This window comes from Vanessa tameamea, chromosome 6 (assembly GCF_037043105.1).
Source record: "Vanessa tameamea isolate UH-Manoa-2023 chromosome 6, ilVanTame1 primary haplotype, whole genome shotgun sequence".
Taxonomy (NCBI): domain Eukaryota; kingdom Metazoa; phylum Arthropoda; class Insecta; order Lepidoptera; family Nymphalidae; genus Vanessa; species Vanessa tameamea.
This window is the reverse complement of record NC_087314.1, coordinates 3,517,156-3,544,608: the sequence shown is the minus strand read 5'-3', so window position 1 is coordinate 3,544,608 and position 27,453 is coordinate 3,517,156. Positions and strand designations below refer to the sequence as shown.

The window sequence follows — 27,453 nt, the reverse complement described above, 5'->3', positions numbered from 1 at the left end:
TCCCTTTATGGTAAAAAATCTAGGCGCATGGTGGTGTATTAAATAATTCTGTTTCAACACTGACGTCATTCAAAATTAAGATATCATTATTATGTATGAGCAGCGAAAGAGTTTGAATTTATTAATAAGGAATTCATCTGTTCAAACTAAAACACAATATAAAGACTATATTTTGTTTTGGTTTGAATAATAAATGATTTAGTTTTATTACAGGAACAAGGGATTTATTTAAGATTATTGGGCTATAGGCGCCTTAATTGTGTAAGAATTTCATAATTTGTACAGAGTTAATTTCTAAAGGCGAAGTGAACAATTACTATCACGGTGTTCATTGCATTGTTAAATCGAATAAAAAAGGAGTGTAGTAATGGATATTTGGTATTGGATTACGTCCTAAAATTATTAATAGTTACTAATTTAAAACAATAACGTTATATAAAAATTGAGAAGTAACCTATCATATTTAAAGTGGATTTTTATACTATTGTTCTATAATTTATGATGTCGTACAAAATGTAACCTAGTTTGTAAATACTGAAGGCTTAGTTTTAGATTTCGTTCTCGTTTCGTTATAAAAAACCACGCATTACATTATTGTTAACTGGAGCGTAAAAACTTTTGTTTGATACACTAACAATATAGTTGTTTTTGTTCATAATCATGAACAGATACATTTTAGAAGTTTATATTTCATTCATTGGTACATTATATTTATTCAAGAGATTATTTGAAACTTATAAATCGAAAGCTATGAAATTTTTATTATTAAATGATCTGATTCTGGGTAGTTACAACACACTCATCAGATATTTTATTGCCAAACAGCAGTACTCAGTATTGTTGTGTTTCGGTTTGAAGGGTGAGTGAGCCAGTGTAACTACAGGCACAAGGCATGTAACACCTTAGTTATCAAGATTGGTGGCGCATTGGGGATGTAAGGAATGGTTAATATTTCTTACGCCATTGTCTTTGGGCGGTGGTGAGCACTTAGCATCAGGCGGCCCATTTGCTCGTCCGCCTACCGATATCATAAATATATATAATATTTATATAAAAAATATATTATTATACTTATTTTTTTTTCTACACTAAAAATATATTTATGAACATAAGAATTGATAACATTAAGTGCTTAAATATATATACAAATATAAATTAAAAATAGTTACTGTATAAATCTTGACCGCGTGGAATGGTGGCAAGAATGCTAGCAGCATTTCCCCGTTGAATCGCAATTCCGATCCTCTGGGCTAAAAACGAACCAGCCCTCCTGTCACCAGTGGAGGCAATAATGTGTTATACTTTTGATGAAGCTTTTTGCACCATTACTCCAAGGGCCAAGTGTTTCGAAAGCAAATGGGACAAAAAAGTAATTTGACACAAGACACGAATAATGTTAATAATGTTTTAATGGGCTGCAATTTCCGAGTTCTACAGTCAAATACCGGGGGTTAGTATAAAACAAAAATTAACTGATTTTGTCACTAATCATATAATCTACCGCCAAACAGTAATACTAATTATTGTGTTCTAGTTTAAAGGATCAATGAGTTAATGTAACCACAGGCCCAAGGCGGCGTAATATCTCAGTTCCCGAGGTTGATTGCGCATCGGCGATGTAAGGATTGGCTTCAAATTTTTAATGCATCATATACATAGACACACAAGACAGTAACAAAGCAGACACTACAAAAGATAATAAACAGTTTTTTAACTACAAGTAAATATTGCACTCACTGGCTAATAATTTAGAGCCATCTGATTTAACAGCAGATTTTATAAAAGTCAAAATAATGTCTATGAATATGTCACTGTTGAGCATAATTACTGGATGTTTACCGTTCTTTTTCAGTGCAGGTATAGCAGCAGATCAGGTATGACGGAATTGTATCTGTTCTCACCATATTTCCTTCACCGCCAAGCACGAGATGAATTACATATTGATACAATCGAGTTTATGTATATATATATATATATTGGTGTAAATCGTATCAGTTCCTTAATGTTTTGCTTTCTTCTTAATAAGGATTTTAGCTGATTTCAACGTAGTGCTCCAGTGCGAATTGCCAAATGACGATGCGGTCGTAATTAATCTGACATTTGCAAGTGTCCTTACGACGTTTTTCTTCAACACCGAGAAAGCGATGAATAATAAAAAAAAAAAACAAATTAAGTACATACAAATTAATAAGAGTGCGCCCGATATGAATTCACAATTTTCAGTAAATATCTAACGTTGGGTTTACGAAGCTCACTAGGTTCTTTTAAATGTGGGTCATGTATGAAAGACGTTTCATTTTCAGACAAATCCTCTGATGAGTACCTTTAAAAGTGTATACTGGATTATATAATATACAAGCCAGTATTCCATAATTTTCTTTAGGTATAAAGTTTGCTTCACAATCTCAACAGCCACATGTTTCGATTCAAAGCGTGCTCGAGATAAGGCAAGACACACACTGGTGATATTTTTTAGCTGAAGCTGTTTTTAATTGACTACATAAATATATATTGAGCCTACATAAATATATATAATCTTATTATAAAATTAAACAACTAAAATAAAAGATCTGGCCTTAAATATAATTTACTAGCTTCCGAAATTTGCACGCGTTTGAGGGGGGAGATATATGGTTAGCTGTGCTAAGTCAGGTATCTTTATTTCAATTTTTTTCAAATGCAACTTACCGTTATCTGTGATGTACACATGCCGCTATTATTTGATAAAGTAACAGAACACTGTCAATTCTAAATACGTTTGTTGTTTATAATTAATATTTTAGAGTAAGTTTTATTTATCGTAAGCTTTTTGTCACGTGATCACTTTAAATTCGATGCTTGTTTATAGCCTTCGTGTGAAGACGGCCTTTCAAACTGAAGTGGCACAATATATGGCCTCGGCATAGCTCCAAGTCGGATATGTATGTGACGGTGTCAAATACTGAATACAAAATACACCGCGTCAACTTAAAATCAATATACGTCAAAATCTGATAAACTTACCACGCTTTAAAACGAAACATTAGGAGATAAAAATGTATTAGTAAACGAAGTAACTGTTATTTCAACATGTTATCAATTGAAGATAATACGCTTTCCGATGCCAGTACACTAAGATATTTTTAAATACGCAACAGATTTAGATGTGGTTTTTCATAAAAAAAGTAATTCATAAAGTTTATAGGTATAATATATGTATATTGTGGATATAATAATAATAATAAATAAATATTGGACAACATCACATACACTACTCTGATCCCAATGTAAGTAGCTAAAGTACTTGTGTTATAGAAAATCAGAAGTAACGACGGTACCACATACACCCAGACCCAAGACAATATAGAAAACTAATGAACTTTTTCTAAATCGACTCGGCCGGGAATCGAACCCGGGACCTCGGAGTGACGTACCCATGAAAACCGGTGTACACACTACTCGACCACGGAGGTCGTCAATAATACATGATAAATAGTAGAGAAAAATCGAGAATTTCAACATTCTTAGCCGGATAAATAGGAATTTTCCCTTTTTATATTCGTACTTCTATGTAAAAGTTGCATATGACCTGAGGGTACGAGTGAAGCCGAGATGGGAAGCTTGTTATTATGTAAAGAAAACGAACTAACCTTAGTAATTTAGAATTAAACTTTGAAACATAAACTTTTAGTACATTAACATCCTTCCTATCAAATCGGATAATGAGGATCATCATCGATTTCTTAAAACCATACTAACTCAAGTAAAAAACATGCCTAAACACTTCCACCTTCAAGTGACTTCAATGAAATAATTTTATATTTATACAATTTTGGCAAAAAAATATTGCCAAATATTTTCGTCATATTTAAATGTACCAAATCGGAAGTAACCCAAGTTCCCAAACAAAAAAAGGTAAATCAAATAAATAAATAAGTTTCATTGTATATAGATCGAACATGACAAAGAAGCTTATCATAAACAGGTTGGCCGATAACCTAGCAGACTATCCTAAAGAATACGGAATTACAATAAGATCAAAAGGAATTTTGGTTGTGATGTTTCTTGGTAATAAAAACACGCAGACCCGTCAACCACTAAACTCAAAATAATATAATTATGATGACCTCCGTGGTCGAGTTGTGTGTGCACCGGTTTTCATGGGTACGCCGCTCCGAGGTCCCGGGTTCGATTCCCGGCCGAGTCGATGTAGAAAAAGTTCATTAGTTTTCTATGTTGTCTTGGGTCTGGGTGTATGTGGTACCGTCGTTACTTCTGATTTTCCATAACACAAGTGCTTTGGCTACTTACATTGGGATCAGAGTAATGTATGTGATGTTGTCCAATATTTATTTAATTATTATTATTTAATTATATACACCAAAGCCATGGGCGACACACAGATTAAAAATATAATGTAAAAAATATATTCATTTAATTTTAGAAAATATTCATATCAATATTCATATTGTAAATGCGAAAGTAACTCTGACTGTTACGCCTTCACGCCTAAACCACTGAACTTAATTTGATTAAATTAAGTATGAAGTTAGGTTGAACCCCTAAAAAGGGCATAGCCGAGTTTTTTATACCTAAAATAACGACCGCCTCCACACGCGGCTAAAACCACGGTTAAAAACTAGTTTAAGATTTATTACAAATATTATTTGCGACAAAGAATTGTATGTAATTGATAATTTCATTAAAACAATCACAATGTAGACGTCATAGTTTAAACATTTAATATATCGCATTCCGTTATTATATAACACGTATTAATTAATTTGATTAACAATAATAACTGACCGCAAACACCCCGTGAGACGGCCATGATTAATAACGTGCAAATGTCATATGCCCCAAGGCTACGCAAACACGACCGACATTACTCAGGGAATGCAATAGTTTCCGTTGCAAATAGTCCACGCCTCATAATAAATAGTCTGACAAATATGTCAAATACGAAGGCAGAAACGCCGATTAATCGTACACAAGGACGTCAAGATTGGTCCAAAACAAATCAATCTAGCCTCTGCCACATACTAATTGCTCAATGAGCCAGCCGGGCTAGGTATAGTTCTAGTTTAATCTGAGAACGAAACTTCTAGTAAGATCTGTATAAAGCCCTTATATATTGTAGGATAGAGGTTATAATTCAATAGCTACATATGTATGTAGCCTTTGGTTCATGTTGATAAACGTTGGAGCCATGCTCAGAGATCCTAGTGTATAGGCTTCATTAGCCAGGTTTGTGTATGTGTAACGAAGTGAATAACTTTGTGGTCACAATATGTACGTTTGTAATATTAAAATGACGTAATTAAATAGAAAATGGTACACTAATTTGCTACTTTGGTACTTTCATAGTAAATTATTAATTTAGTTTTTAGGTGGATTAATATTGTGTTACGAATACAAGGATATTGAGAAACAAAACTTCGATTATTAAACCTACGAAGAATAATCTTATTCCCAACATTTACGTTTAAAGAATAGTTACATAATTTTTATCTACTTGTAAGGAAAAGGCGTGGATTTTATTCTAGAATGCTTCCTCAAGCGGATTGCTGTGGACGTGTGGTACAATTTCATCCATCACACGCAAGTTTCCTCACGATTTAATTGACCGCATGTCCGAGATTAATTAAACACGAAGCGCATTAAAACTCAGTGGTGCTTGTTCAAACTTGAATCCGCAATTTTCGGTTAAGATTCACATTTTCTAACCGCTGATCCATTTCGGCTATTAACTAACATTTAACATTTACAGAAATTAAATTATATTCTACTTGAAAAGCTCTGACTAATATATCACGATTATTACTATAGAATAATCTTTAAACCTATAATTACCTTCATTTATATATTTTAACCTTCACGTCTGATTTCATAATAAATATATTTTATTAACTTGCATACTCTTTTCATAATTAGATATGTTAAGTAGGCTTTAATAACAGTGGAAGGATTATTGATATGACATGTCCCACAGGCTGGGCTAAAGCCCAAACTTGGTGGTCGCAAAGCCGTCTGGATATGTACCACTCATACATCATATATTCCAGCGCCAAGCAGTAATACATTGTATTGTTGTGTTCCAGTTTGAAGAGTGAGTGAGCCAGTGTAACTAGAGACACACGAGTTATAATAGCTTAGTTCTTAAGATGGGTGGCACAATGGAGATGTAAAGAATGATTAAAATTTCTTCCGGCGCCAATGTCTATGATCGTTGGTACTTACCCTCAAGTGAGCCATTTACCTGTTCGCACCTCCACCAAAAGCCTTATTTCTATTTGGTGGTGGTCTCCGGCTTATTCCACTTCATTTAATATTATGCATGCAGTGAATATGATTACATATACAAAATTAAATATAATTTTTCAATTGCTGTTAGACAAGTTTCGAAATAACAGTGAAGACTTGATTAATTCCATACAACGAACGTTCTATTTATTTAGGCCTCGTTGAAATGGAATTGTCGAAACAGAATTTGCGATTAAGGTTACGAAAGTCCCATTTAATAAGATTCCGCTAAATTAATTCTTATTCATGAATGTTTACAAACTATGCTTTTCAATTGAGCGATTAGGGAACATTATTCACTTGTTCCTATATTAAGTTTAATTATATTTATGGTTTTAAGTAATTTGATCGTGCGAAAATTGCTAGTGCAAAATATTACTATATAATATTAGCTGAACCTGGGGCTTTACCATCTCGAAATTTATATAACTTTACCTATAGCGCACAAACAGTCACCCCCGATTTTACCCCCTCGAGAGGTGAATTAAAAGAATTAACTTATGTCCTTCCCCGCAACTCAAACTATCTCCATACCATACTTCACCTAAATCGGTTCAGTAGTTTAAGCGAGAAGGGGTAACAGACGGAGTTACTTTCGCATATATAATATTTGTATGGATTAAAAAGAGGTCAAATTTGTTTGTTTTGTAAGTATTCCTCGGAACTAGTGTTCCTATTCTAAAAATGTTTTCTCTGGTATCAAGTTACATAATTCCTGACAGCTATAGAGTCTTAATTATATTTATATCTATTACTTCCTTTATTAATAAACTACACGCGCAAAGCCGGGGTGTGTGTCGTTTAGTTATATTAAATTGGAATTTAAAAAACTAAAAACCACGCTTTTGTTAACGTAGCGTATTTCACTCGTACAAATAAATAAGCTTCAATTCGAGAGAATTTCTGTCAATCATATATCAGATGGATGTTTGGTAATTTATTTTTTTTAAATAAAAATCAGGCAGAGTGGCAGTTGTTCCACCTGATGATAGTAACCCTCACCACCCATAGACATTGGCACTTTAAGAAATTAGCCATCCCCTACATTGTCAATGCATCACAAACCTTGGGAATTAAGATATTATGTCCCTTGTGTATGTAGTTACGCTGGCTCACTTACCCTTGAAATTGGTCCACAATAACACTGATTGCTGTTTGGCAGTAGTATATGTGGTGGTACTTACCCAGACGGAACTGTACAAAGCGTTATCAACAATTTCAAATGTTTAAATGTATTCCAGTAGATTTTATTTTGTATATATGAAGATTAAAAGACTTAATATTTTAATAATCTGTATAGGAATGGTGGCTTCAATTAAAAAATTGAGACGTTTCTGAGACTAATATATCAGAATGAAAATAAAATATATTTGCGACTTCGTAAAATAATATTGCATTGATTTGGCCGTTAAAGAGCAACAGACAGATAAAGTTACTTTATACTATTTAGATTACCAGCGACCCCTCTTGAATCAATCTGTCTATTTAAAAAAACCGCATCAAAATCTGTTGCCTAATTTTAAAGATCTAAGCATACATAGGTACAGACAGCGCTAAACGACTTTGTTTTATACTATGTAATGATTTGTCCATTGCACAAATACAGATATATGAATTAGATTTGTGTCGCTTTAAATATTAGTATTAGTATTAAAATTGGACTTCATATGATATAAATTATTGTTAAAGTCTAATTAAAGTTTTGATATACAAATTGGCAACTTGTTAAAATAACTCCCAAAATAATTAATATTCATAAAATATAGCGATTAAAATAAATAAAGGCATGGTATAAGCGTACTTAATCCTAAGTTAATATAATATTTTCTGGATTTACATGAATTTTGGGTTAACATCCGATGAACCACATATTAGCACTATTAATAAAAAATCCTTCACCGTTATCTCAAGTCAGCAGCCGGTAAAGGGTCAACGTATAAATATGGATAAGTCGGAGGATATTAGAGGTTGCTGAACAAACCTTCAGCCTTTCTTTAATCCTGCACAGACGTGATACAATTCGAGGTATATTTATAGTTTTTTTTTCGTAATAGGAATCGTTAAAGTATATATTTTGGGTGTATTTTACGAACGAATATCATTTTCGTCATTTAATTTATCAAAGTGCAATTCTCTTTGTTGTGATAAAATACATAAATATTGCGTTTAGTTAGATTTTAATCGGATTATAATAAATATAGTCCATATTGCATTGTTATCTTTGGACCTTTTTTTTTTTTTGTTTAACGAGGAGGAAATGCATTTACGCATGCCGCCCGGTCGGGGGACCGGGACGGGTATGTGGGACTCAACCGGGGCCTAATGCCCCGTGCCAGAGCACGCTGATGCTAATGCCCTGTCCTACCCACTAAAACCATCCTCGGGTTTCCACCATGCCGCCGAGTGGTGAGGCAACGGGATCGCCAAGGGCATGCAACCGCGACCCCACCAGCGGCAGCCGCCGTAAGGCGGCTGAATATTCATGGAAAGCGCGCCTAGTGCGCGCCTTCCCCCTCATCCTCCACGTGGGAATGTGGCGAACTCCCCCGAGTCCGCCACTGGAGGCTGGGCGTCAACGAAGCTGACGCCCTGCGGCGGATAAGATGGTAGGCTCCGCCGCTGACCGCCGGTGTAAAACACCTGGGAGGCTCGAGTAGCGAGCCCTCCCACTCCCTCCTAGCCAACGAGGCCACTCACATGGTTCGCCCTGACGCCGATCAGGGACGTACCAGGAGCGGCCCCGCGGCATCCCTCCCGCCAGTCTTAGCCGCGGCCGACGAGCAAGCTCAAGCCGGCCCCGTTGCCCAGGGTACACCACGAGGAGGTGACTGACATGTACCCCTTATCTTTGGACCTAGGTTGACCTTTATTTAAATTTCCAGTGTCCTATAATACCCACTAAAACACGGCGGTAAAGCCTGCGTCTCTTCGGGGATGTCACTGCATCCCACGACAAAAAATTGTCAAATTAGTTTACATTTTATTCCTACGCTTTTATTTAACAAAGAAATTAGGTATATATATAAAAGACAGATAATTACATATATAAATATTTACATTGTAACTTCATTAGGAGTGCGATTCTGTAAGAATTCACATCGTATCACACTTGTGAAATGTTGACAGCCGACTTACGATGATTTGCTGTTTTGATACGTGTATCCTACAATTTTTATAATGATTTTAGTCAATTTCACTTGTCACATTCTGACATATCATGGTCGTATTCTGCGGTGAGTTTCGAGTTTCTTGTTGTGAAATATATCTACAGTGCCGAGATATTGAACTTAAGTGTTAGTACAAGGTTTAAATGTTACTTACCTACCCGCCTAAGGGAAGAGTGGTCTCAAGACTTACGTAAATTATCTAGAGACCTCTACGTGGCTTAATCCTGCTATACTTTGAAGTATAATGCTTAATACTGTTAATTTAGATATGTGTACAGACGTTCTATATATATTAAAAAGCTTTAAGTGTTTTGGTCTATTCAATTCCTATCAATAAGTAGTTTTGTAATTAATTTTATGTACTTCCGTTTCCATGTCATAATTATTTAAAAAAAATAAGCTGTTCAATAAGTAATATTTGGTCAAAATCCTCCTGTAATACAATCAGAAGGGAATATTTATTGAACTTGCGGATTTACCCGCGCGAAATTTATGATTTTACCTATAGTACACAAATCATCACGATATTATTCCTTCAATGGGTGAATAAAATAAAAACCTTTCCCGAGATTCAAACTATCTCCTAGCCAATTTTATCTAAATAGGTTCAGCGGTTTAACCGTCAAAAGGTGATAGACAGAATTACTTTCGAATTTATAATATCAGTATAGATATAAATTAATCAAAGTTACATTATAAAATAAACTGTTGATGAATTAATTTTGGTCTCGTTTTTTAAACTCTGATTATTGTTACTCTAGCCATAATATTATGATTCATTTTAATATTAATTTTCTCAACTTTACATGAGGAGTGATTAAAAGAAAAGCGAAATGAACGTGTTATTTCATTATGCTATTATCAAATGCTAGATATACAATTCGCGCATTTTCGTTGACTTATATTGTTAAAGTATACAAACACAAAAATTGAAAACAAAAACATATTATAAAAAGCTTTGAGAATTCAATTTAAATTTTTAGATTACCTTGTATGGGACGATGACAAAACGGATCCAAGCGACATAAATGCCCATTATTCTCTGAGCTGTCAATACGTGCGTTTTTCCCTCGAGACTTCCGATTGAAATACCAGCAATGAGAACGGAGAGGTCACTATGGACTGGCTCTTCTGAAATTTTGGGCAGATATTGCGAATACGAGTTGCGGTTTTGTTATGCGCAAGCATTTGGTTTTGAAATGGGGGGTCTTCATTTGTTTGAGGACTCGTATCGGTTTCAAATGGCAAAGTTTCGGCTAAGGGTGTGAATCTGGTGACGTGGATAGTCGATTGGGGGTTCACACTCTCGAATCTGATTCAGACGATTTAACTGTGATTTTGTTTACGTTTGCGTGATTGACAGTGACATCTATATCTTATTTCGGAGGGGTTGTACGTTAAGGACTTCAATTGTTTGACTATCAATTCCTTTCTTTCAGGTCCTAGACAGACAGAAACTAACACACTCTGTTCTACGTTAAAGCGAGTAAACATTATTTCCAGTCTAAATAATTTATCGGAAGAAAATATGATAGTATCCACCGAACCACACAGATAGTGAAACTAAGTCAGAATCTATTTTTAACAGGAAAGAAGACAATTGCCCAACAGTAAACGTGCATATGCTGTTACTTAATTCCCCCAAAAGTAAATAAATTCAAATCTAAATATTAATAATTAATTATCAAATATATAATTCAATCTTGAATCCTGTTCGGAAACTCAAATGATTTTATATTAAATTATCAATTAAGTTATTCAAAGCGTTATTATCCTAACCGTACTTTAAATAAAAGTACCGAAATATCTTCATCTTGTTACAAATAAATCCAAAAGGGTGAAACGGATGAAAGCATAATTTAAACAGAAATATCATCTGAAGCGTTAACGTATTAACGTACAGTGACCCTAATCAACGTCTCTCAATGTTACAAGTTCATTTTAATTTATAATTGATGTTTATAATATTTGGTATGAATATTGCTTTCATAAAAATAAATGTTAAACGATCCTATTGGTAACTGTAACTGTGCCGTGTGGTTACGGAGGAGCAGATAGAGCCTATTACCTTGTTTGATTGTCACAGGACCCTACTAAAATGTAATAACCCAGTTCAGGTTATATTTTGTTATATTAAAAAAAAAATATATTATAATTTTAATTTTTTAATAATTATTTGAAACGTCATAAATTCGCTGGAATCCATGCCGTTAACTCATTTCCGACTTCTCAGATTTGATGTTGCTGACTCAATTCTTCGTTATGTCATTTCAGACAGACAGTAAAATTATTATTAGAATGTTTTTATTAATTAATTCGTTTACTATATAACATTGGATATACTTTTGCATCGTTTCAGATCAATTTATTACCTGTGTCTTGCCCTATTAAGGTTACTGTTTGTATAAAAATTGTTGAAGTATTTATTATGACAGATTTATTTTGCCTTATGGGTGGTTTATATTTAAATAATCACACATCACACAGCTACACTCCTTAAACCATTCAAAGTTGAAATTATTTACTATTACAAAAATAGAAAATATATATTAGAAAGTTTTCATGAAAATATGAGATTAGGCTTTAATATTGTCTGTCCCTCAGGATTATTCATTTAGATCCAGACTCGGTCTGTTAATAACTATTTGTATCCCTAAAGTCATTTTAAAATATTATATAATATGTAATAATTTTTTTATTTAATAATTAGTGACGGTAACAAAGTAGTCAAAAGCAGAAGACGGTACGTTATAGTAAAATGATTTTGCACTGGGTGAAGTGTCGGGTAGCAAATTTTTGGTGTGAACCATATAGAAGCTTTAGCATGAAAGACTAACGAAAAGATTTTTTTTTACTGCCATTGAAAGTGATGTATACGAGATTTCGTTACAACAAGAAGCTTTGTTTTGATGTACGGATTATACGCAGTGTTTAATAGCTCAGAATCAGAGCTAGATCCGCTGGTTCCTTAGGTGTACAGTCATAGGAAGGATAACGTTGCTAGAGGTGTACTGTGAATTGTGGTCCAAATGTATTCTAAAGGCTTTCAAGCGTCAAATTGTATAGTGCGTTTACGTCTTACGGCCAGATTACTGAAAATCTGTACGGAACTGTTTTGTGTTTGAATATTTATATATAGATACAAGATAAATAAAAATTGATTATGTATATAAATAAATAAATTATAGCTTTACAAAGTCAGGACGGGTGGCTAATTCAAAATATGTTGGTATACGTAATTGGGCATTGGCAAACCTATTAACCTCATATTTTGTGGTCGTTGCCAATTGCTCTCATATTAATATTAAATACGAGCTGCTGTGCTTGTGAATTCATTAACGATAAGCCAAACGCAACACGACAATTTTGAAAATATTTACTGTCCCTGCACGAATAATGCTTAAAATTACTAACAGGAATTGTTTGGAACTCAGTATGGTTACAGTTTGTAATTTTTTTAAATATTTATTATGTCCGGAAGAGGGGGGGGGGAGAAGGGAAGATTACCAACTAAGGCCTCTACTGTACTGTCCTTCGAAAGGTTTTTAAATTATTGCAGGACAGCAAAATGGTCACCACAGCTCATAAACATTTTTTATCTAATATTATCATCAGACAGCTCATTTATAAGTCCACCGGACATGCCATAAAAAGGGACACCTGAGCACAAACCACTTTACCTACTAAATACAGAAAAGTATACATTCGATTCAAAATCACTGAATATCGAAAACGTATCCGTAATGGATGTAATTTGGACATTAATTGAATTTATTTTTATCGGAATACTCTTGCTTGTGAAATTTATAATATTACTAGCTGTTACCCGCGGCTTCGCTCGCGTAGAATATGAATATATTTACAAATTAACTTATAATATTAAGTTAATATAAGACCTCTTTGTATACCACATTGGTGTATATATATTCTGCCCTTAGGGTAGAATATCCAGAAACTCATTTTTATTCGGTAACTCAAAAATAAAGTTTCCTGTTTCTACCTTCAAAACTGATGGACTTCCAGACTAACCTGAATACGGAATGTTAATCCAATTTCTCTCCTTAGGCATACAATATCCAGAAACGTTTAAATACGTATCAACGCATTTTTAATCGGTAGCCCAAAAATTAAATTTCATGCTTCTAACTTTAAAAATGACGGACTTCCAGATTAACCTGTATACGAAATGTCAACCCCTATTTTTCCCTTTAGGCTTAAAATATCAAGAAACGCTTAAATACGTATTTACTCATTTTAATCAGTATCCCAAAAATAAAGTTTTATGTTTTTAACTTAAAAAATGACTGACTCCCATTAAAACTTTCAACCCTTATTTTACCCCCTTAGAGGTAGAATATCAAGAAACGTTTAAATACGTATTTACTCATTTTTAATCAGTAAAACAAAAATAAAATGTCTCGCTTCTAACTTAAAAAGTGACGGCTTTCCAGACTAATCTATATAAGAAATGTCAACCCCTATTAAACCCCTTAGAGGTAGAATATCTAGAAACATTTAAATATGTATTTACTCATTTTTAATCAGTATTCCAAAAATAAAATTTTATGTTTTTAACTTAAAGAATGAATAAATGACGACTTCTATAAAAAAAATCAACCCTCACTTCACCCCCTTAGTGGTGGATTATCTAGAAATTCTTAAATACGTATCTACTCATTTTTGATCAGTATCTCAAAAATAAAGTATCATGTTTTTATCTTAAAAAATGACTGACTTCTATACAAACTTTCAACCCTTATTTCACCCCCGTAGGGGTAGAATATGCAGAAACACTTAAATAAGTATCTACTCCTTTTTAATCAGTATCCCAAAAATAAAGTTTCATGTTTCTAACTTAAAAAATAACGGACTTCCATACAAACGTTCAACCCCTATTTCACCCCTTTAGGGGTAGTATTTCCAAAATTCGCTGCTTAGTGGGTGTCATGATATGTTAGTTTATAAGTGTACATATAAGTTTTATGCTTCTAGTTCTAAAAATAACAATACTTTCAACAACTTACAACCTTTCATCCCCCTTTTTACCCTTTTACAGCCCTTTTATCCAAATAAAAAGTAGCCTATGTCCTTTCTCAGGCTCTAGACTATTTGTGTACCAAATTTCATTTAAATCGGTCCAGTAGTTTTGGCGTGAAAGCGAGACAGACATAGTTACTTTCGCATTTATAATATAAGTATGGAAGTATGGATAATGGAATAAAAATATGACGTTATTATTTGAATAATCATTGACATAAGAATCGTTGAGGACGAGTTAAAATAAAATGAGGAATGGTGAGAGGAATACTATCAATATTTCCACCGAATCACCGATCCGATTATCAAGGTAAAAATGTACCAAATCTGTATCAGATTAGGTTTTCACAAGGAAAGGCAATATAATGGGGTCTTATAACTTTTAGAAATATTATTGACTTTTATAAACAGATGCACACGATTTGAAATTAGAAACGAATGCTTGCGCCGGCTGTGGGTGGGATTATAGTTAAAATTATTTATTCAATTCAATCTATATATAAAAGCGAAATACCATTCACTGATTAATTACGAAATCTCAGAAACTATAACACCTACAAACTTAAAATTTGGGTTTTTACGAAAATCCACCCATAGGGGGGGAAAACGGAGGTTGGAAATTTGTGTTTTATAAATTTTGCGCGGGTAAAGCCGCAGGTTCAGCTAGTATCATATATGAAAATAACAATTTAATTTTAACATCGAACAAAACAAACCAATAATTTTTACACGTACATATATTTCATAATAAAAATATTTGTTTCTCTCATAAAGCGATTCTCGTTGAAATTAAATTTTGCACAAAAAAGCGAACACGAAATGTCGTTATTCCGAACGCAAGCGGAATTCTGGGGAAATTTATAGAAAACATAATTGGTTTGGTATCGGGCGAGTGGCCTATTTCGGTAATGGACGTGGCCGCGCTTGATTTCGGACGTATTTGAGCCGATTTTTGTGCAATTTACCCTTTCACTGGAGGATTACGTCGACAAAATTTTGGATCGACTGTCGATCGTCTAGCTTGGAACTTAGTAGACGACATATTAATTATTAAAATATTGGTCATGATCGTGAATGATGAGGCAATCAAATTTAGCTCTAGAACAAACCCCCAATATTGTAAACAAATATCATAATCAATATTATAGACATTTTTAAAGATATAGATAGATTCAGATATCAGTTGTATGATCATGTCTCTACATAGTGTAAAACAAATTCGCTTCCTGCCCTCTCTATGCTTAGATCTTTTAAACTACGCAACGGACTTTAATACAGTTTTCATCAGTATGCAGAATGATTCAAGAGAAAGGTTTATATGTAGAATCTCAACTTTCCTAGGCGAATGACAAAAATGACAACATGTTCGTTTTTCAATCTAAAAATTGTATAGACCCATTTTGTTACCATGCAGAGCCGGGAGAGATAAATAGTAAAATATAAATATTCAAAATATAAAACTTAATATTAAAGTATATTTTGCAGCAATAATCATTACTCTGACATCTCCATAATATGGTGAGTTTTAATGTTGGATTTCGCAAAATTAAACAGTGAAACGACTTCCAATAATACTTTATGTGTTTCGTTTTAAAATGGACAGCTTAAACGGTTTATGGAGAGGCCGTTAAAAAGTTTCAAGAACATGTTAAGTGAATGATAATGGTAGCCAAGCATCGTTATGAAATATTTGAGAAATATAGAACGTTTTGAGTTTAATTTTATCGTGTTCTATTGTCGTGCGAAGCGATTTATACTTTGTATGTCTGTTACTAGATCATTTGACATTTTTACTAAAACATAGAAACAGTATTTTGCATCTGTTTATTCTGTATTTTTAGTAACAACCTTATACAACGGTAAACTGTTAAGACTAAAATAATTTGAAGATGTTTTTAATAAAATTCCTAAAAATTAAACCTAATTTTTTAACAACAGAATGAAACTGATTTATTTTATAATACAAAAAAATGTTTAATTTCTCTTTATAGTTGAATATATCTCATAAATTAAAACAGTCTTTTTCGCAATAAAGTTTTCATTACAAAAAATGTACGACAAGAAAAAACTTCGAACCAGAAATTTTACTCTCGTTCCAAAAACCCTCCAAAGATCCCTCGAATCCAAAGAAATTTTACTTGAAGATACAATTTTATGAATCATATTTTGTTACTATTTTCTGGATACTATTTAATTTCGTTTTGAATTAGAGTGATCAATCCTGTTAATGGCATAGGGGTCGATCAAATGGGCCCCTTGATGATATGTAGTCATCTCTACCATGGGTCGAATTGTTATATGAATAAATAAATAACGTTTGACATTAGTACATTCGTATAAATACTAATATTAAAAATGCGAATGCAACTCTGTTATCTCTCTGTCCTTTACCTCTTTACGCTCAAACGACTGAAACGATTTAGATGAAATTTTATATGGAGATAAGTGAAATCCCGAGGAGACGATGAGAGTTTGTGTGCTATAGGTTAAGTTTTATAAATTTCACGCGGGTAAGGCCGGAGGTTCAGCCAGTAAGTCAAATGATACTTCAAGAATATTGTAAAAAAATGTACCAATACTGATGCTGTAAGAGTGCATATTTCTAGTCTAGACTTTAATCTCGTCTACTAATCACACCTCTTGCTTATCTGGCAATGTAGTCATATACAGGTGCATTATTTATTGGCATGAATCACAATGAGCGATGGGACGAAAAGCTAATGCAAACGAACAGAAACCAAGCATAGGATAGTATGCTTGATTTCGTAATCGATTTTTGGGGTATGATAGTGAACCCTGCCACTTACCATACTCGAAGCAGTAACTGGGGATATACTTGACTTTTTTTAATTGTCCCGATCCGGGATTCAAATATATGAATTCAGAACCGCCTTGTAATTAGCCACTAGACCAACGCATCACTTAATTTTCCATAGACAATATTAACGAATTCACCGGCACAACTTTCGATTCATAAATCATTTTCATCGTAGTTTATTACCTTTACATAGACAATATACATGCCAGAACTAGCCAAATTAGTAGAATAGCTGTTGTAAATACATTATACAAGTTTTATGATGTTAAGCTATGATTTAGCTAAGCGAATTGGTGATATTTCGATATTGTCATTATAACTAATTGGACTAATTTTGCATAATGGTAACACATTTGTGTGATACGCGGTCGCATTGAGCCCATTGCCTATGAAACATTATGTATTTTTGTTAATTTGTATTGAATGATAATTTATATTATTTATTTTCAAGACTTGTTATTCCTTATATATGATTGTTTCCTCCAATCAAGAGTTTGGTTTGTGCTATTTCAGTTAAGAGAATAGTGGAACAGTAGCCGTGACTTTTGGACTGTTAGATGTAACATCGTTGAGGTATCCATTTAGCGGTAGGGCGTTGAGCTGGTCGGGACAGATATTACCCATTTAAACTAAATCTTAGTATCGCTTAATTGGTGATGTATGTGTAGTAAGTAGGTGACGCAATGGCGACAGAGGGAGTAATACTTATATGGGTGGTGATGAACTTACCATCAAATGACCCATTTATCAGCCTACCTACCAACTACAGTGGCAAATAGCAACAAAAAAGCTATTGAGTTTCAATCGCAGTTATAGTTGAATTTTTTCGTTTCTTAATCTATAATTATAAATGCGAAAGAAGCTCTGTCTGTTTAGTTATTGCTCTTTAACGGCGAAGTTACTAAACTGAATTTAATGAAATTTGAATGAACCAAGCTTGAACTCCAAAAGACTAATAATACTTTTTTGACTAACACCTGACGAACAACCCCTAAACGGTGGGCGACACTTAGTTTTACTATAATAAAATAATTGGCCTTTGAAGACTTTTATATTATTGTATTTATTTCGAAAATAATATTAGAACACATGCAGCTATTTGCTGATAATTAAACCACCTAGAAAAATAAATTATTAAATCTTGTATATTTAGACAATATTATTTAGCTAAACTTAACTAAACTGTTATTTAATTACTGATGATGGAAGAGATATTAGTATGACTACATGGCATTGAAGACTAGATTTTTTTAGAATTGGTTTCCTAAAGTAGACAAATCAACATAGGATTTAGCAAAACAGAGATGCTGCCCTCTCTTCATCTGTACGTCTATTCTTTGGGACCATTCAAAGTGTCATACTGACTTTTGTACATAGATTAATTAGCTTTACAGAGACCACAAAAAAAACCAGAGTAAACATTTTTTTTTTTTATTTAACCGTAACGTACAAACAAACACTTAATGCTTTCTAAGTATAGATTATCACCTCAGTACACAATTAGGTATAAATCGTGCGGCCGTCTGTCTTCTAATTGCATTAAAGCACAGGCGACGCTTGATGTAATGTAATTGTTTGTGGTCTGCACGTAGAATTGTGGAGTCCGATTATGAGCGACAATGTATAGGCGGCAACTGAAAGTCGTGTCGAAGAAGCATAATCGTTGATATTTTCTTAGTATTTCGTTATTACAAACATTTTGATACTTCATTTAAAATAGTCTAGTCGATGTTTTTGGTTTTTAAATTATTTCCAAGTTAGTAAAATTAATCTGTTTCTTGAAATTTAAATTAATTATTTAAAGAGTTGAAAGTAAGTAAATTTTTAAGAAATTTCTCGGAAATAATTAAGCAATAGCTTATATACGTTATATTTTGTCTTTGTTCTAATAATATTAATAATATCAATTATTCTCTGATTAAATATGAGAGGAAACAGCTAACAGCTAATGTAGTTGGACACATTCCTCCAATAAATGCTGGGCAGACCCCAGCATTTATTAATTCTCTTAGAAAAAAAAATCCAGGTAATCTATATGATATTCTGAGTCCTCGTGTAATAAAAATAATATTTAATCGTGCTTCCTTTCTTTTTTAAATATCTACCGGCTTAACGGCTGAGATTAAAAAGTTATAGATATTAATATGGACGCTTTTTCATGCCATAAATTGCACCTCAGTAATCCGCTACAAGCTAGTAAAAAAGTTCATATATGAAAAGTGGAAAAAAAAACTATAATCCGCTTGCACTCGGCACGCGAAAATGGTACTAATATACGTCCGCTGATGGCGGTAAAAGAAAAATACGGCTCTCGGACAAATGTTTTTGTAAGCTACGCGAGCGAAATTGATTGCCGGTTTGCGGACTTTTATCTTAGCTCGGTAAATACTGCTGAAATTGTACTGTAAAGTGGATGACGATTCCGAAAATATCTGTATTTTCGAACACTTCGTACATTTCGATCGTAATAATTAATCGTTTACATTATTTAATGGCAAGAGCGATACTGATAGGAAATTCAGTAGGACACGAATTACATAGCAGTTCTTAGTAATATAAACTATTCTTATTAAGATGTGTATTATTATATTTAAAAGCTTCTAAAAAAATGTTTTATTTCTTTTGTATTTTTATGTGTGTATGTTTTTTATATAAAAAATACCTTGTAGTACATTTTAATTTTAATGCGGATGTGTGAAAGACCTATTTACATTAATTTAAGGGAAAATTAAAAAAAATCTTTATTCAATGCTAGGTGTGTAACAATATTATAATTATGTATCTTTAATCTTCTAAAAAAAATTAATCGTGTTTATTTTTTATGTGTATATTTTTTGAAACAATATCACTTCAGTAGACGTGGCAAAGAGAAATAAATCATAAACAGTCTATAAGAGATTAAAAAAATATATATAAATTAATAAAATTGTTTTGATTTTTATTCAATGCAATCTAATCGATTATCTGTTTGTTTCAGATACAATAGCTTTAAGAGACGTGCAGTTAATAGCGCCATCTGCCGTCAGACTCGGGGACACAGTGCTGTTGGGTTGTAAATGGGCCCTTGAAAGCAACGAGACGCTGTATAGCGTTAAGTGGTACAGAGGAAGGCAAGAATTCTTCAGTTACCTCCCTAAAGAATATCCTTTTACGAGAATCTTCGCACAGCCTGGAATTGACGTGGATGTAAGTATTAACAATTATCATCACTGTTATAATTTTTTTAAAACAAAAAGTAAAGCTTAATTTTTTTGTAAAACATTTCTAATACATCCCATATTGTATTTGTTATTGTATGTTGTGATATTTAAAGCCATTTAAATGTCACAATATAGCATTGTAAACAAGTTTAAGCATAAAAATAGCTAGTACTTTAAGTTGATAATAAAGATCGTTTCTTTAAGTACTTTTGATAAAGCATTTCACGACAAAGTTGAAATGTAAGGAAAAAATATATTTATAGTAAATATAACAGCTTTTTTTATTATATAACTTATCTATGACCGAAAATATTTTACGCCAAGTTCATTGCAGTACAATTAAGTGAAGAATTGTGTTGTATCGTACTGATCTTGTTCTTCAAATCCATTTTAAAAATGTGTTTTTGTAGGATCATAAAAATGTTTGAGTACTATACGATTTTCCCAACAGATTTGGTATTCATCCTACTGTAAAGAATTATATAGGTATATTTTTCCCCGTAACCATGTTCGTTATTAATATTTGAGTCACAATGAACATTTGATGCGAGGGTCAAAAATACTTGCTCTTTATGACAAACCTGCATTGGAGCAGCATGTTGGAATAAGTTCCAAACTTTTTCCCCACAGAGAAAGGTTTTCACCCAGCTGTGGGGCATTTACAGATATTTACTTTATCCAAAAAAAAACAAAACGTAGCTATCACAGAGATGCCCGTCAGATGCGAAACATCAATATTAATAATAATGAATTAATATAAAATTAAAGAAAATCAACGAATAAAAAGAAGTAAAGCAAAAACAGTGGTCAAGTTATTTTACTAAATATATTTTTGTTTTAATTATAATATCAACCAATCGATTAAAATATACTTTATTCAAGTAGGCTTTTACAAGCACTTTTGAATCGTCATTTGACACGACTGTACTAAACGTAAAGCAACCATTGGTTATCTCAAACATTTGAAATATAAAGTTAAATACAATTATTACTATAACATCCTGCCTGAAAGTCAACTAGTATTAGCTCAACGATTTATTGTAATCTCTATTATCTTCTGTTGAATAATATACCTACTAATTATATAGTATACGAATTGGCATAAAAGTACGTCATGCCGTTCGCCGTCACGGCACGCGAATCGGTATTGAAAGGCGCGCAAAAGTTAGATGTTTCACGTCAAAATAAAGGAAACGCTTGATTCAAGGCAACAAATGGCAGGGCACTTCAATTTAATCATAGCCTTTTATAAGAATCCTCAGCTTCCAATTCAATTGGACTCATGAATATTTGAAAGCACCTTAGAGTATACCTTTTCGTTACTAAATAATATTTATACACAGTATCTTTGAAGTTTCTTTACATTTGACGGAATTATTGGATTTTCTCACAATATTGCTCTCGAGTTAATTTTGAATTTACATAACAATATTACATTCCAAAAATGATATCATATTTTGGTGTGAGTTTTGTTTATTTAACGGCTAATATTGATAATGTTGAATTATATTGAAATTTATATTTATATACAAATTTCCAACACCCGTTTTACCCCTTTGGGGTGGAGTATCATAAAATTTGTTCTTAGCGGATGTCTAGATCCTATAAGGAACCTGATACATTTAAAGTGTTATAGTATCTGAGATTTCGTGATTAATCAGTGAGTGGTAGTTAACTTTTGTATATATATCTATATATTTGGTGTTTTTGGTTGTAATTAATTCATGGACTTTGTGCAAGCTTATATTCTTTGATTGTATGTCTAGACAGACTGTCAGAGCTAAGAATGCATCGAAAATTTTGTGGCCACAAATTACACGCACACTACTATAGTAGTATGATGTTTGGTGAGTATCTAGCGTAGCTGTCACGCACACCAAGATAATAAAGTGGCGTCGCTATGTTTAACTAAAATGTAAGCTTATAAGTAGCGGTATATCACCCATTTATTTGTTATTAATGATTTTATTATTAATGATTTTTTATTTGTCTTTTATTTTCTCAATAAATTTGTTAGTCAAAGTCAAAGTCAAAAATCTTTATTCAATATAGAAGTGTTTACACTTGCTTATTGATAATCAAAAATCTACCACCGGTTCGGAATTTAAGACCTCGGACCTGAGAAGAACCGGCGAAAGAAACTCAGCGAGATATTTTTTGCGGGATGCGGGCAACGTGATATCAAAGTCGTGCCTAACTAAGAAATTATTACTTTTTAAATAATTATATATAGCAGTTATGATGCTGATATATTGCAAATAAAACTCTCAATAACATTAATATTGTGATGAAGAATAAAACTCTCAATAACATTAATATTGTGATGAAGATGAGGTTTCTATTCACGATAAAACAAAAATACAAATTGCTAACCTCGTTAATTTTAGAAGTCAACATAAAATGTACTGTTCCTACGATTAAGCTTATCTCAAAAATTAAGCCCGATATATCTGCAATCTCCATACCCCATAAAATAAGTTAGGTAACAATTTTATTGTTTTAGATAGGGTTTATCAATAAGGTTTTATATTATTCTACTGTTATTAAGACTCTGTTGATATTACTAGTAGTCCATCCCGACTCCGTACGACTAAAATTCATACAAGGTTAACCCTAACACATATTCGTATACACCTAGGAATATGAAATTTAGTTCATATGTTTAGTAAATACAGCAATAATTCTCAGAATTTGTATTTAAAGCGGGCGAAACTTTCTATTTGTATTCAGAATATTTTGTTATTGTTATATAAAATAACGTTTATTTAACGTTGCTTTTTCCTACAATAAATGTTTACATATTTTAATACCGATTTAACCCTTCCCATCTCTTTTTATTCTAAATATTTTGATCATACACTACATTTTTTTTTTAAATCTTTGAATAAATACCTAAAATTTACTTACTAAACAGAACTGAAACATGGTACATACATTTTTATTGTAGTTTAATGTATTATTTTTGTGTCGGTCTAAATAAAATCGCAAGTTTTAATAGCCGAATAAATGGTGATCTCACCCACGTTAAACCTTAACAAGAAAATCTGCCATCTCCATAATTCCTAGTTACGTAATCCAACTTGAAAAAGTTCCCATCGCGTTTCCCATAAATTTTCTCTTACCAGCTTTGAAAAGTTTTTATGAAAATTCGACAAGAACTGGGTCCTTCATTAAAAATATCTGGAATCTAGAAAGTGGATACTTGGCGTTATAATACAATTTGAAAAATTATTATCTCAGCCTTCCCAACTTAGGAGTTCGCTTTACTGTTTTAAAGTATCTCGCGCTGGCTAGTGAGGATGGAGTTTATAAGATAGGGTAAATATGCTTGCATCATACTTTAGGACTATGGATATTGAGAGCTAACTGAACTCAGCTGTTTTATAAAAACCTTTTGTATTATAAAACTATAACTCCTGTTAAAGTTTGTTTCACTGAAAATTTTACAAAATTATATTGTGAAAATGGTATAGGTAAATTTATACGTAAAACGTCCAAGGTATTTAATGTTAACACGTCATAAAACAACAAAAATAGCTCCAAGTACATACATGCTTACCCAATATTATATTCATATTATTTTATGCAGTTTTTTGAATCCAATGTACGATTTTTAAGAGAAATACACTCTAACGGGTATACATGACCACATAAAAATATAAAACATATTTACTATATAATATATATCCTGTAAGCTGAAGTGACTGTGGGCTGGCCACATTTGTCGTAGAACGGATAACCGTTGGGGAAAATGTGTTCTAGAGTGGAGACCGCGTCTCGGCAAACGTAGTGTAGGACGTCCTCAGGCACGGTGGGGTGACGATTTGCGCAAGACGGCTGGCAGGAGCTGGAAGCGAGTTTCCGAAGAAAGACCACAGTGGCGTGCATTTGGAGAGGCCTATGTCCAGCAATGGACAAATATGGGCTGATGATGTGATGTGATATGATATATCCCTCTGAAACAAAGAATGCTCTAATGTGAAAGTGTGGTGATTTATCAAAATTTGTATTCAAATTACAAATTTAAACGTTCACACATTTATTTATCAATTAAAGTATAAATATTCAGTTATTTAAAACATGCACCATACTATAATATATTGATAGCATAATTTAACTTCGTAGAATATTAAATTAGCTCAATGCAAGCAATGTCAAAGGATCCCACTCAAAAGTCTAATATAAATTCAATTTATGCACTCTTTTGTTTAAAGAATAAATTAAAACAGAATTAAATTGACATGTTGTACAAGTAATTTCTCAGAATTTGCTCGATTTTTTTATATATAATTTCTCGCAGTGCTACTCTGTAATGAGTTACTCTGTATAAATTGTTAATAATGGACTACAGATGCTGTTATATGCAGACGTGTATTCTTTTAAAATCGTCTGACGTGCTGAGATCGTATTCTGTTGTGAGTTTCGAGTTTGCACTTCATCTTTTTAGATAATATAGGCTTTGTTTATATATTATAAGCTCTAGTGATATTTGTACTTCTTGTGTTCTTTCGTTAACAATCTTTTTGAAAATCACTTCACGCTTCAAGTACTATATTTATTGATGCTGTTTTTTGTAGTCTTGCCTCTAGACTATTTTAAAACAGAACGTATTATAAAAATGTATTAAGTTTATTATAAAATCTTTCAATTTTTGACTTTTAATTAGAAAGTATATATGCAGTGGACAAAAATTATAAAATATCAAGGTAATTTAGATATAAAATAAATAATAGTGGTCCGAGAATCTCCCTAGAGGTACACAGTTTCGTAAAGTTTTAAAGTTAATATTACATTAACAACCTGTTAATTTCCCACTGATGGGCTAAGGCCTCCTCTCCCTTTGAGGGGAAGGTCTGGAGCATATTCCACCACGCTGTTCCAATGCGGGAATACACATGTGGCAGAATTTTCGTTTCGAAATTAGACACATGCGGGTTTCCTCACGATGTTTTCCTTAACCGTCGAGCACGAGATGAACTACAAACACAAATTAAGCACATGAAAATTCAGTGGTGCTTGCCTGGGTTTGAACCCGAAATCATTGGTGAAGATGTACGCGTTCTAACCACTGGGCCATCTCGGCTCTTAAATTAATATTACGACCATGTAATTGTTTAAGATAATGAAGAGAAAATATTGCGATCTTCTTTTAGGTAGCTTGCTAACCCGTGCAAGTGTAGGGCTTAGAATTTCATACTATCTAATAAGATCCTGTGATACAAAATCTAGGATTTTATTAGTATATTTTTCACCAGCGGATTTAGGCAGAATCTGAATGGATAAAAAAATGTCTTAAGTTTTTATTTTAGAATGATTTCTGTAGTGTATACAGGTTAATTTATATATTGAAACGGTAATTATTGTCCATCATATGATTTTATGACGCGCTTCCCTTCTCTTATGGGCCGTTAACAATTATCCTTCTTCCCTATCCTTGGCTCGTGTTCTCCAAGCGTACGAAAACCTAGAGAGCGCTCCCAAGAAGAGAGTCTTCGATGTTTTAGGAGCCCGGATTTTGAGATTTTACTACAATTCCCTTTTTTATTCATCATAATGCATACTTAGCTCTCGCAATTACAATGTTTGATAAAATATTACTTTTAAAAATTGGTAAGGTTAAACATAACTCGCAGTTTCATTTCATCATAAAAATATTTCATATTTGTATTCAAAACATTAGTGTTTAAATATAGAACGATTAGTGTTGCTTTTGGGTTGTAATTTTGGTGGCAATTAATATAATTATTTAATTTATCAGAATCACATTATTTTAGAGTGTCTGTCTTTGAAATTATATGTCTTTCTTTAGTAATCAACCAGAGCCACCACTATAACTGGAGTAGTGTCGCTTAAATCTTGAACGTACTCATATTATCCGAGAGGAATTACTCGAAATAGTAATTAATCATTTTGTAATTATCAACGCTGCCTTCTGGGCCAATATTATAATGGTCTTGGATAGTTGATGAGCTTACTCGCTGAAAAATAAGGCTGTTATTAATAAAATAATAACCTATTATAATATTCTAAATGCGAAAGTAATTCTGTCTGTTGCTTTTTCGCGCATAAACCGCCGAACCGATATAAGTATAATTTGGTATGAGTCCCGGAGTAGGACATAAGGAGAATACCTTTTCGAACTGATTGAGCCATCTCCATTCCTTTATCGGACCACTAGGCGCAGGCAAAAGTTTCATACATACGTTGTTGACATACCCAAAAGTCGAACTAAACGGTTTGACAGCTCGTTTTTGGTGAGAGTCGTCAAGATTTAGAACGACCTGCCTGGGTCTATTTTTCCTGATAAGTTGAACACTGGAGCCTTTAAGAGTATAGTGAACAGGTTTCTTTTGGATGGGCGTGTACCACCTTCGTCTTCAATAACATCGTCTTAGTTTCCATCAGGTGAGGTGGAAGACAAACGCCTATTCCATTAAAACTATTTAAAAAAATGCTACTTCTTTTAATTAACGCTTTAAGATAGTAAATTGGTACTGGCAAGTTGTGTGCTATAGATAAAATTTTACAAATTTCGCGCGGGTTGCAACATGGTTGATGAATAACTGTTCTATTTTTACTTATTTTGTTAAATTCTATTGTTACACAGTGGAAACTAAAAATAACTCATGTAAGCTCTGTTTATTTATATAATATAAATGTAGTTTATTCAAGAATTATATTTCAATAAACAATAGTACTGATACACAAAACAACTTAAGGTCATTGACCTAGGCCACGTCAGGTAATTAAGTATAATAGAAAATATATTTTTTTGATTGTTTTTAACATTGTAGCTGAAGACTTTATTTAAAACAGAATATCCTTAATTCAATGTTACTTATATTATTAAGATTCCTACATTTTTATTTTGTATCTTTTTAAGACATGTTTGCCTAGCCTCAGGATTCAGTATGTTCTAACGATTTGTTTGTTTTGTGTATAATTAAAC

At 32.8% G+C, this 27,453-nt stretch overlaps 1 protein-coding gene across 1 annotated transcript in view; it reads left to right on the top strand.

Moving 5' to 3' along the window:
* LOC113393448 (uncharacterized) overlaps positions 1–27,453 on the top strand; it is a 299,052-nt gene that overhangs the window by 107,474 nt on the left and 164,125 nt on the right. The window contains exon 3 of the mRNA XM_026630334.2: positions 20,282–20,490. Coding sequence (XP_026486119.1) covers positions 20,282–20,490 — 209 coding nt within the window. The remainder of the gene's footprint in view (positions 1–20,281; positions 20,491–27,453) is intronic.